Source organism: Anolis carolinensis, chromosome 5 (assembly GCF_035594765.1).
Source record: "Anolis carolinensis isolate JA03-04 chromosome 5, rAnoCar3.1.pri, whole genome shotgun sequence".
NCBI classification, from domain to species: Eukaryota; Metazoa; Chordata; class Lepidosauria; order Squamata; family Dactyloidae; genus Anolis; species Anolis carolinensis.
Window position 1 is genome coordinate 4778216 of NC_085845.1, and position 12970 is coordinate 4791185.

At 42.1% G+C, this 12970-nt stretch overlaps 1 protein-coding gene across 2 annotated transcripts in view; it reads left to right on the forward strand.

Moving 5' to 3' along the window:
• The window catches only part of LOC100567492 (transcription factor COE1), a 160633-nt gene extending 152719 nt beyond the window's left edge, over positions 1 to 7914 (forward strand). For both annotated transcript variants that reach the window (XM_062982246.1, XM_062982247.1), the window contains one exon: positions 103 to 7914. Coding sequence is in view for 1 of the 2 variants with exons in the window: in XM_062982247.1 (XP_062838317.1) it covers positions 103 to 134 (32 nt within the window). In the remaining variant the exon portion in view is untranslated. The remainder of the gene's footprint in view (positions 1 to 102) is intronic.
• The last annotated feature ends 5056 nt before the right edge of the window (positions 7915 to 12970 follow it).

Sequence of the window (12970 nt, forward strand, 5' to 3'; positions counted from 1 at the left end):
TTGTTTCTGTGATTCTTGACATCCTTAGCATATTGTGACTTGATATTGTGATGAACCGACCCTTCCTCGAAATGTATGACCTGTCTTTCCTTGGTTTCCCAGCCCTGTCGGGTCTCATTGTGCCGCCCATGTGAGCAGGGACCGACCGAAGAGCCTCCTGGAAGGATGGACCGACTGACGGACTGGCGCCCGACTCAGACCCTTGGGCTTGGAAGGGCGTGGGCGCTGCTTGTGGGGCCACCCGGGGCCCTTCCAACCTGTCTGCGGCCGTCCCAAGAGGGCTCCCCCTTGTGGCGGGAGGCTGCGGTACAGCAGAACATGCGGCAATAACCCGGAGCTGGGAGAGCCTGACCCAGGAACTGGAGGATGCCTTCCGCAAGAAGGGTCTCATGAGGGAGGGTCTGTGGAGGGGAGAATTCAGCACTGCCGGCCTTTCTTCAAGCCACGCGTCCCTCCCTGCCCCCTAACCCCAGCCTCCTACCCCATTTCTCATGCCTTTGGTTAAAAGAGTCGCTAGGAAAGGATTGCCCACACACACCGCCCGCCCCATCAGGCTTCCCGCTCAGGTAGATTTGCTCCCAACTAATAATGGAACATTCCACTTAAAGATATATATGTCATCTCGATCTCACTAGAGAGAGACATCAAACCCTGTGAACACTGTCTCTTCTCGGGTCCTTTGCATTATTATCTTAATTTTTTTAAAAAAAATATTATAATAATAATATTTTTATTATTTCCATGGCCTTAGGGGTTAAATGCCAATAAATATGGATTGGCAGAAAGTTAAAAGTCACCTCTGTTCCTGGAGGTCTGGTTGACATTATACACACATTGTAATACTTGTCAAAGTAGAGATCGCTTTCCAGTGAAAGGAAGAGGATCCACTTTCAGCACTTGGTCCTGAGGGTCTTATGGTGGGTGTTTATATCTATCTATATAAAAAATGTAATGTGCATAATTCCCATGGAGTAAATAGCAAAACCACTGGACCAAATCACACCAAATTTGGCCACAAAAGACAGACTCATCCAATCTATGTCTTTCCATCAAAAACCCTATAAAATTAGGTCCAAATTACAGAAACCCTCCCAAAATCCAAAATTACTAACCACACATATGCAGAGCCCCCCCCCCCCCCGATAAACTTGGTGACGTTAGCCAGGTAGGCAGGGCTTCAATTGCCACCGCGCGCTGACAGTGAGTCATTATTATTATTATTATTATTATTATTATTATTATTATTATTATTAGGTTCCTGGGAACCATCAAAATGAACAAAATCTGCAGTCAGCATTTAAAAAAACCCTCTACAATTTGGACAAAAGAACCGCACTTTGAAAATAAGGGTATTCCAGACAAGAAACAACCAGAGCCAGCTAACACCTCCCAACAAAGGATTCCCCCAGGGAGGAAACAACTACGCTTTGAAGCTGCAAGCCCATTCAGTGCTAATCAAGGTGAATAATTACAACATTCTCTTGCCTCCACAAACAAAAACCCACTTAGAACGACGCCACAGCAACACGTGGTCGGGCACAGCTAGTATATATATATATATAGCCTTAAGGGTTCCTGCGTGGAAACATAGATCTCCAGGAAGGTCAAGATCGTCTAATTGCTTCTATTCCTGGAGATATCCTCCTTTTTTGCAGTCTGTCTTGTTGATAAACCCAATACCGATTGGCCAGTGCCGCAGAGGTAAATCATAGAGCGAGATACATTTGCCCATTCTTTCCTGTGCGCAAAAGTTTTGGCAAAAGTTTTTCCGATGCCAAGGCATTGGAATCTCATCCCACAGGCGTATTGGTGGAAATGCATAGTAAGGCAAGATGCATATCAAAGTCTTGGCAAACGTTTTTCCAATGCCAAGACAAATGCAGGGATCTCATCCCAAAGGCATATAGGTGGAAATGCATTGTAAGGCAAGATGCATATCTTTGGAGAGGTGTCAGGTGTCCACCAAAGCCATGTCTATCTCGAAACCGAAACCCCTCCTGAATGGCCAGAGCACCTATGGAGAGCCCCATCTATGCCATATGGTTCCCTCCCATCCAAACTCATGTTCTTCCCAGGCCTTTCCAGATGTTGACGTGCCCACCCACAACGCTTCCCTAAGGGGAACTTGCTCTCCGGTCTTTTCCATCTCGTTCTATTAGCAAGAACACTGCGGCCATTGTCTCCGATTTCCTGTAAGCAGGAAGGGCTGAAAGGAGCAAAAAGGGAAAAAAAACCCGTTCGTTAAATGTTCTCTGAAGACAGATGAATCGAGGCAGGGAGAGGTTTTCCTTTTCAGGAAGCAAACTTCTGGGACGCAGCCCTGTTCTCTTGGAGGCCAAATCCCAAAGTCTTCTGCATTGGTCAAGGAATCTATATATATATAAACTAGCTTTGCCCGGCCACGCGTTGCTGTGGCTTATGGGAATCCTTTGTTGGCCAGGTGGAATAGCAGTGAATAGCCTTGCAGTCTCAAAGCCTGGCCGTTTTCTGGAGTAGCTGGAGCTTTTTGTTGTATGAACGTAGAGGCATGGATGAGGGGTTGTGCTGCCAAGTTTAGTGTTTCTGGGATGTGTAGTTTTGTTGTTTTGTCCTAGGCCAAAATTTCATTACCCTTTTATATATATAGATACTAGCTTTGCCCGGACATGCGTTGCTGTGGCTTATGCTTTCAGAGTGTTGCTCCTTATTTACTGTCCTGATTTTAGAGATTATATTGTTCTGTATTATTATATCACAGTAATTATTACATATTATATTTAGAATCTTATATTATCTGCTTAGAACTGGATTATATGAGGCCCCTTCTACACAGCTGTATAAAATGCACAATGAAGTGGATTATATCGCAGTGTGGAGTCCAGATAATCCAGTTCAAAACAGATAATATAAGATTATAAATGGGTTATATAGCTGTGTGGAAGGGCCTTGAGTCTACACTGCCATATAATCCAGTTCAAATCTGATAATCTGTATTTTATAGGCAGTGTGGAAGAGGCCTAAGTGAGGCCTAACTCTGCCTGTCCCCTGGGCTGAGTGGGTTGCTAGGAGACCAAGTGGGCGGAGCTTAGCCTTCTAACTGGCAGCAATTGGAATAAAAATAATTATTCCTCTCCCTCTTATTAGGACTTTATTTTTCTTTTCTTTTTGTTGTATGAACGTAGAGGCATGGATGAGGGGTTGTGCTGCCAAGTTTAGTGTTTCTGGGATGTGCAGTTTTGTTGATTTGTCCTAGGCCGAAATTTCATTACCCTTTTATATATATAGAAGAGTGATGGAATCCTGGCGACCGACAAAACAACAAAACTACAGGCCCCCCCAACCTCGAAATTTGACAACACAACCCATCATCCACGCCTCCAGGTTGATACAACAAAATGAAAAGAAAAATAAAGTCCTAATTAGAGGGAGAGGAATAATTGTTTTTATCCAATTGCTGCCAGTTAGAAGGCTAAGCTCCGCTCACTTGGTCTCCTAGCAACCCACTCAGCCCAGGTGACAGGCAAAATGAGAAAACATGCAAATGAGAGTATATGAATAGGTACTGCTCTGACGGGAAGGTAACGGCACTCCATACAGTCATGCCACGTGACCTTGGAGGAGTCTACAGACAATGCCAGCTCTTTGGCTTAGAAATGGAGATGAGCACCAGCCCCCAAAGTCAGACATGACTGAACTTAATGTCAGGGGAAAACCTTTACCCTTTACCTTAACTACCACCAATTCCTCAATACTTTATTTCCCATACCACCAGACTTCACCACAGCAACGCGTGGCCGGGCACAGCTAGTCACATAATAAGTCTTCATCCGTCAGGAATGGCCAGATTCGGAGCATTGCCTTGCCACATGGCTTGTGGGATCGATGGGATTCCCCTTGTGATGAGAAACACAAGGGAAGGTTTTCCTATGAAAACCACATTGGGATGCTAGAAGCCAGCCTGAGCAGAATGTATATTTTAAAAATCGGATTTTCTTCCAACAAAAGGGGAAAACCCCCAGATATTTGATCGCTGTCAACACTTGATCTCAACTTCTCCCAAAATAATTCCGGCTTCCAGAGAAAGATAAATAATGACATAGTTTGCAATACTGTAATCCCATTTCACAGTTCCTGCTTAGTTTTTGAAAAGTTTCTCTTTCAGAGTACCGTATATACTCGAGTATAAACCGACCCGAATATAAGCTGAGGCACCTAATTTTACCACAAAAACTGGGAAAACTTATTGACTCGAGTATAATACGAGGGTGGGAAATGCAGCAGCTATGGATCAATTTCAAAAATAAAAATAGATATTAATAAAATTGTATTATTTGAGGCATCAGTAAGTTAAATGTTTTTGAATCTATATATATAAAAGAGTGATGGCATCACGGCGACCCACAAAACAACAAAACTACAGGCCCCCCATCCTCGAAATTTGACAACACAACCCATCATCCACGGCTCTAGGTTGATACAAAAAGAAAAGAAAAATAAAGTCCTAATTAAAGAGAGAGGAATAATTGCTTTTATCCAATTGCTGCCAGTTAGAAGGCTAAGCTCCTCCAACTTGGTCTCCTAGCAACCCAATAAAAAATAATAAAAAAACTAAAAATTAATTAAAAACACTAAAAAATTAATACAATAAAATACTATAACAGAAAATAACTAAAAAATAATACAAGAAAATAATAAAATATAATAAATAAAAAGATAACTTACAATAAAATTAATTTAAAAAATACAAATAATGTCAAATAAAAATTACACAACAATTTTTAACCAATACCACCACCACTTTGCCACAGCAACGCGTGGCCGGGCACAGCTAGTATTTATATAAAACTGTAATTTAAGATAATAATAAGACTTTAATCAGATAAGACTGTCCAACTCTGAATACCTATATACTCAAGTATAAGCTGACCTGAATAGAAGCCGGCCAGGACCCTCACTCGAGTATAAACCGAGGGGAGATTTTTCAGCCCTAAAAAAGGGCTGAAAAATTAGGCTTATACTCGAGTATATACAGTAATTTCTTCCACGTGGCCACTGTCAATGACTTGCCGATCTTGCCTACACTGCAGAATTGATGCAGTTTAGCACTATTTTAACTGCCACGTGGCCACTGTCAATGATCTTGCCTACACTGCAGAATTGATGCAGTTTGGCACTATTTTAACTGCCATTGCTCAATGCAATGGAATCCTGGGATGTGCAGTTTTACAAGGCCTTCCCTGCTCAATTACAACTCCCATAACATTGAGCCATGGTTGTTCAAGTGGTGTCAAACTGCATTCATTCTACAGTGTAGATACACCCATAAACCTTGTGTTCCGTACCGAACGCTGAGCCCTAATCTATTCCCATCCTCAGCATTGTAGTTTGACAAGAGCAACCTCTCCAATGTCAACTAGGAGATCTGTAGTTCCTCGGGGAGAAGGAAGAACTGTTTGCAAACCCAATGAACCTTTTGCCAAGCTGCAATGCTGTAGATATAATATCTGCAGGGATGGTGCAATGTGCAAAGGTGGAATAGGATTCCTATCTCGTCAGAAAAGTATCCTTGGTATCATATTTGCTGAAATAATACAAGCATGGGATATTTAGTCAGGGGAGAGAAAGCTAGAAGCATTCCACCAATTTTTCCTTATACAGTCAGCCCTCTTTATCCACGGATTCAGCATCCAGGGGTTCCACTATCCTCAGCTTGGAAATATTCTCCCCAAAAGACATTCCAAAAAGCAAATTTTGTTTTTGCCTTTTTAGATAAGGGATATCATTGTCTATGGAGCCTGTGGTGGTGCAACGGGTTAAACCGCTGAGCTGCTGAACTTGCTGTCCGAAAGGTTGCCGGTTTGAATCCCGGGAGCGGAGTGAGCTCCCGCTGTTAGCCCCAGCTTCTGCCAACCTATCAGTTTGATAACATGCGAATGTGAGTAGATCAATAGGTACCGCTCCACCGGGAAGGTAACAGCACTCCATGCCGTCATGCCAGTGGCCACATGACCTAGGAGGTGTCTATGGACAATGCCGGCTCTTCGGCTTAGAAATTGAGATGAGCACCAACCCCCAGAGTCGGACACGACGAGACTTAACGTCAAGGGAAACTTTTACCTTTACCTTATTATTGTATATAATAGGACTTGATCATCCATGGATTTGGGATCCTGAAGCCAAGCAGATAATAGGACCCATTGCAGAGACTCATTTTCCAAGCCCATTGGATGTACTTGGCTTGATCAGCAAACCCCAAAAATATTAAAGGTGAAGCATTTCCAGGGGCAGAATTAAAGCAACACCCACAAATGAACCACAAATTTATTTTTGTTTTTTCGTGTCAGGAGCAACTTGAGAAACTGCAAGCCACTTCTGGTTTGAGAAAATTGACCGTCTGCAAGGACGTTGCCCAGGGGAAGCCCGGATATTTTGATGTTTTACCATCCTTGTGGGAGGTTTCTCTCATTTCCCTGCGTGGGGACCTGGAGCTGACAGAGGGAGCTCATCCGTGCTTTCCCCGGATTTGAACCAGCAACCTTCAGGCCAGCAACCCAACCTTCAAATCAGCAATCCTGCCGATGCAAGGTTTTAACCCATTGTGCCATCGGGTTCTCCTCACAAATTTAGTAAAAGTATCTTACCAGCCTCAACCATTGCAATATCTTGGTGCTTTCAAAAGATATGCTGCTTTTTATGGCAAATGTATCTAAGGTGCATCTACACTGTAGAATTAATGCAGTTTGACACCACTTTAGCACCCATGGCCCGTTGCTATGGTGTCGTGGAAGTTGCAGTTTTCCATGGCCTTTCGCCTCCTTTGTCCAACTAAACTCCTAGGATTTCATAGCCTTGAGCCATGGGAGTTGAAGTGGCATTAAACTGTGTTAATTCTACAGTGTAGATGCCCCCCTTTGATGAACAAGGATCCTGAAAGTGGGTTAAATCCAAACTAAGATATAGGGGGGACTAGAAGGAAAGAGAAATGTGAATTCTTTCTTCATTATTCAGCCCGTTGTAGGCGGTGGTTGCGTTCCCCCATCGACAGCTGCAACAGTTTTGGGCCGTGCTTTTCTACATTTATTGAAATGATAATATTCAAGGGGGGCTTTTAATGGCAAAAGAAAGGAGAGCAATTTCCCCAAAGGTTCACGAAAGAATTTGGAATGGCTTTTTGAAAGAAAATTCAGTTTTTCCCCTATTAAAATCCATTGCCTCCAGTCTTAATACCCTCTGAATTTGCTGATATGCTATTCTTCCCCCCATTCGGTGATTCTTTTCAATGTGTTCTTTTTTAAAACAATGCAACACAGTTCTTCGGGTTCTGTTAAAAAGCGCCGTCTTCATCATAAAAAGGAAACCGGGTTTCGAAACCGAGGGGATGATGGATGTTCCTCCTGAAACAGACCGGCCACTTGGTTGCAGCGCCAAAAAGGGTTGCAAAAGGGCTTCCTTCCCTCCGCCTTTGCTATCACTGCAATTTCAGGCATCCTCTCCTAAAACTCCCACAGTTATTTTTCTAGCATCGTTTCCAAGTGGGAAAAAAAGAGGGGAGCGAATATTTGTAAATAGAGATGAAGAGGAAAGCATCACCCCGGACGTTGGGATTCGGACCATTCCCATCGGGGCTTGTTCTCTGTGTATTTATCTTCGCCGTACGGAGAATTGTTCTCCCGTCTCATGTTTTGTTTTGTTTTTATTTTCCTTTCGTATAAATATATATATATGTATTATTATTTTTTTCTACTTAAGTTTTATGTTTAATTTTTTTAATTTTTTACATTTGTCCGTCGTGTGTCCTGTGACGGCTGTTGTACAATAGCAATGTTGACCAATACCTGGCTGCACTGTTTTTTCAATGTTAAGCACATGTAAATGGACTATTTACTGTCATTTCTTAGGAAACAGGCCCTAGAATATATCTATATACCTCCTGCATCCTTTGGCTGGAAAGAGTCCTTCTTTTATTTAATACTAGCAGTGCCCGAGTTATTTGAAAAAGGCATTACAGTAGAGTCTCACTTATCCAAGCTAAACGGGCCGGCAGAAGCTTGGATAAGTAAATATCTTGGATAATAAGGAGGGATTAAGGAAAAGCCTATTAAACATCAAATTAGGTTATAATTTTACAAATTAAGCACCAAAACATCATGTTATACAACAAATTTGACAGAAAAAGTAGTTTAATAAGCAGTAATGTTATGTTGTAATTACTGTATTTATGAATTTAGCACCAAAATATCATGATATATTGAAAACATTGACTACAAAAATGGCTTGGATTATCCAGAGGCTTGGATAAGCGAGGCTTGGATAAGTGAGACTCTACTGTATTTGTCTTTGAATGTTATGTATTCTGTTTGGAGAGGGTGAACTACAATTCCCAGAATCGTGGATCAATCCTCCTCAAACCCTGCCAGTATTCAAAGTTGGCCATTTTGGGTCTGTGTACCAAGTGTGGTCCAGATCCATCGTTGGCTGGGTTCAGTGGTCTTTGCATACGGGTGAACTACAACTCCCAAAATCAAGGCCCATTCCCACAAACCCCTGCAGTATGTTCAACTGGTCATGAGGCTTCTCTGTGCCAAGTTTGGTCCCAGTCCATTGTCGTTGAAGATCACTCTTTCTCTGGATGCAGGTGAAGTATAACTCCCTTTTCCCCAAACTTGTCCAATATGTTCTGTTGGCTATAGGGGCTCTGTGTGCCAAGTTTGGTCCTGGTCCATCATTGGTGGGGTTCGAAGTGCTCATTCATTGCAGGTGAACTATAAATCCCAGTATTTATTTATTTATTTATTTACAGTATTTATATTCCGCCCTTCTCACCCCGAAGGGGACTCAGGGCAGATTACAATGAACACATATATGGCAAACATTCAATGCCAACAGACAAACAACATTCAGTTTAGACAGACACAGAGGCATTTTAACATCTTTCCAGCTTCACGATTCAGGGCAGATTACAATGAACACATATATGGCAAACATTCAATGCCAACAGACAAACAACATTCAGTTTAGACAGACACAGAGGCATTTTAACATCTTTCCAGCTTCACGATTCCGGCCACAGGGGGAGCTGTTGCTTCACCGTCCACTGGTGGCTGTTCTTCTTCATTCTTTTCCTCGTGTTTTGCTGGCAGTTTTATGGTGTTGTAAATTAGTTAAATTAGCCTCCCGCATAAAGCGTACAAAGGCATACCTAAATTTTCCCTACTTGACAGATGCAACTGTCTTTCGGGGCTGCATACCTACTATGTACCTACTACTCCCAAATCTCCAGGCCAATTCCCCTCCAAACCCATCAGTATTCCAATCTGGGCATATCGGGTCTACATAGCAAGTTTGGTCCAGACCCATCATTGTTTGGGTTCATAGCATTTTGGATGTAAGTGAACTACAACTCCGCTAAATTCCCCAGTAGGAGTCACAGTGCTCTGACTTGATGCAGGGTGAACTACAACTTCCACCATGTGGAGTCAATCCCCAAACTTCTCTAGTAAATTTAGTAGCTGCTCAGTTCTGTTTGTTCTGCAGACAGATTTGAAAGGGAAGGGCAGTGGGCGGGGTCATGCAAATTCTACACCAATGTAGAGAGAAAGGAACCCTGGGATGTGTCTCGCTGTAACCTGCAATGTCCTGGGAGGGAGTGACTTGGTAGCTCCTCAGCACTGGGAACTATACCCTGTTTGTAGAGGCCGGAGGCTGTCTGTGTGAGCTGACACCCATGCCACATACACACATACAGGTTTTCACTTTTATTATGTGTATAGATTGCTCACTAATCTTCTCTACACTATGGTTGGTCATCTGCATCCATCACCACCAACATTTCCCTTTTAATCCTCTAAGAAGGCATCTACGTTGTAGACATTTTGCAGTTCGATACAACTTCAACTGTCTTGGCTCAATGCTATGGAATCCTGGAATTTGCAGTTTAAAGAGGCACCAGCATTCTTCAGCAGAGAAAGCAAAATATCTTTAAAAACTACATCTCCCAGGATTCCATAGCATTGGACCATAGCGGTTGAAAAGTTGTCACACTGCATTAAATCCCACAGTGAGGATGCACCCCATGTCTAGATTAAGTAATTTTGACTGCGGTCATGAATTCCAGCCACTTATTTTACAAATATATACATGTCTTAGGGCTGGGTCTGCACTGCCATATACAGTAGAGTCTCACTTATCCAACATAAACGGACCGGTAGAATGTTGGATAAGCGAATATGTTGGATAATAAGGAGGGATTAAGGAAAAGCCTATTAAACATCAAATTAGGTTATGATTTTACAAATTAAGCACCAAAACATCATGTTATAAAACAAATGTGATAGAAAAAGTAGTTCAATACGCAGTAATGCTATGTAGTAATTACTGTATTTATGAATTTAGTACAAAAATATCACGATGTATTGAAAACCTTGACTACAAAAATGTGTTGGATAATCCAGAATGTTGGATAAGCGAGTGTTGGATAAATGAGACTCTACTGTAATCCAATTTAGAGCAGATACTCTGGAATCAGAAACTGGATTATAAGGCAGTGTAGATGAGGCCTAAATTAATGCAAACTTATTAATGGTCATTCCTGATGTCAAACCTGCATGCCATGAATTTTTGGCTAACCCTTTATTGCTCTTATCGGAACCTGGCAACACGATACACAAACGTAGTTTTTCTTGGCACGATTTCTTCCAGGAAAATTTGTGATCGCCTTCTTCAAAGTCACCCAGTGGGTTTCCAAACATGCCTGGTTAAGTGATGAAGCTCCCTGAGCTGCCAAAAATAAAATAGTTCCATGTTATTAGTGTACAATTAGAACGTCAATTGCGATTTTGCCATTGACAAATTCCGTATTCGTGGGGTGCATCCATACTATAGAACAAATGTTGTTCAACACTGGTTTAACTGCTGTGGGTTGATGCGATCGAATTGTGGGATCTGTAATTCAGCGGGGCACCAATAGTCCTTGTCAGGCTAAAGACCAGGTAAAACTACAACTCCCAGGGTTGAGTTGCCATTGAGCCAGGGCAGCTAAAGTGTTGTAAAACTGCATTCATTTTGCAGCGTAGATGCATTCCTAGTGCAAGTAGCCTGGTTTCCTAAGCCAACATTGAGTCGCTAAGCCGCTTTGAGTCTCCTTGTGGAGAGAAAAGTAGGGTATCAATAAACAACAATAATAATAATAATACTAGGGTTGAATGAAAAATAATGCCTCCACCTTCGTAACTCCTCAACAGATGGCAGTCCTGGTCTGCGGCAGGTCCTGGCTTGTTCAGTAGACTCTCCTCTAAAGTTCCATTTGGTGGGAAGCCTTAGCATTGAATGGTTGTGTTGTTAAAGTGCAAACGGTCAGTCAATGCAACTTAAGCAACGTGCACTCATTGAATTCTTGACAGCAGAAGGTGTCACCCCAAAGGAGATTCATCAGAGAATGCAAGCTGTTTATGGTGATTGTGTGGATGTGAGTCCTGTGCGTCGTTGGGCAAGTAAGTTGAAAGATGTTGAGGTGGGAACATCTGATTTGCGTGACAAACATCCTATGACAGCAACCACCGAGTTTCACAAACAAAAGGTTGATGGATTGATTCAGGACAATTGTATCACTCAGAGAGAAATTCCAAGCATAATCGGCATTTCACAAGAAAGTGTGGGTCACATTATTGCTTTGCTTGTCTATTGGAAGATCTGTGCACAATGGGTCCTGTGAGACGCCAGTTGCGGAAACAGAGTGTTGACTTCCTCCATGACGGCTTCAGAAAACGTGTTCATCGTTGGCAGAAATGTATCCGATTATCTGGTGGTTATGTGGAAAAGTGAGTAATGGTAGTTAAAGAGCACATTCTAAGGATTATTTTTGTGTTTGATTTATTAAAATATTCCCATTCAAACCCAAGTAACGAAGGTGGAGGCATTACTTTTCATTCAACCCTCGTAGTAGTAGTAGTAGTAGTAGTAGTAGTAGTAGTAGTAGCAGTAATAGTAGTAAGCCAGGAAGCTGACAAAACCATTGATCATATCCTCAGCTGCTGTAAAAAATTGCACAGACAGACTACAAACAGAGGCACAACTATGTGGCCCAAATGATTCATTGGAACGTATGCCTCAAGTATCACCTCCCAGCAGCAAAGAACTGGTGGGATCACAAACCAGCAAAGATAATGGAAAATGAGCACACAAAGATACTGTGGGACTTTCGAATCTAGATTGCCAAAGTTTTGGAACACAACACACCAGGCATCACAGTTGTGGAAAAGAAAAAGGTTTGGATCATTGATGTTGCCATCCCAGGTGACAGTCGCATTGACGAAAAACAACAGGAAAAACTCAGCCGCTATCAGGACCTCAAGATTGAACTTCAAAGACTCTGGCAGAAACCAGTGCAGGTGGTCCCGGTGGTGATTGGCACATTGGGTGCCATGCCAAAAGATCTCAGCTAGCATTTGGAAACAATAGACATTGGCAAAATTACGATCTGCCAACTGCAAAAGGCCACCCTGCTGGGATCTGGGTGCATCATCTGAAAATACATCACACAGTCCTAGACACTTGGGAAGTATTAGATTTGTGATTTTGTGAAACGAAATCCAGCATGTCTATCTTGTTTGCTGTGTCATACAATAATAATACTGTAGAGTCTCGCTTACCCAACGTAAACGGGCCGGCAGAACGTTGGATAAGTGAATATGTTGGATAATAAGGAGAGATTAAGGAAAAGCCTATTAAACATTAAATTAGGTTATAATTTTACAAATTAAGCACCCAAACATCATGTTATACAACAAATTGGACAGAAAACGTAGTTCAATATGCAGGAATGTTATGTTGTAATTACTGTATTTACGAATTTAGCACCAAAATATCACGATATATTGAAAACATTGACTACAAAAATGGCTTGGATAATCCAGAAACTTGGATATGCGAGTGTTGGATAAGTGAGAATCTACTGTAATAATATCCAAACACAGCCCTATGCTTGCTGCCAAGA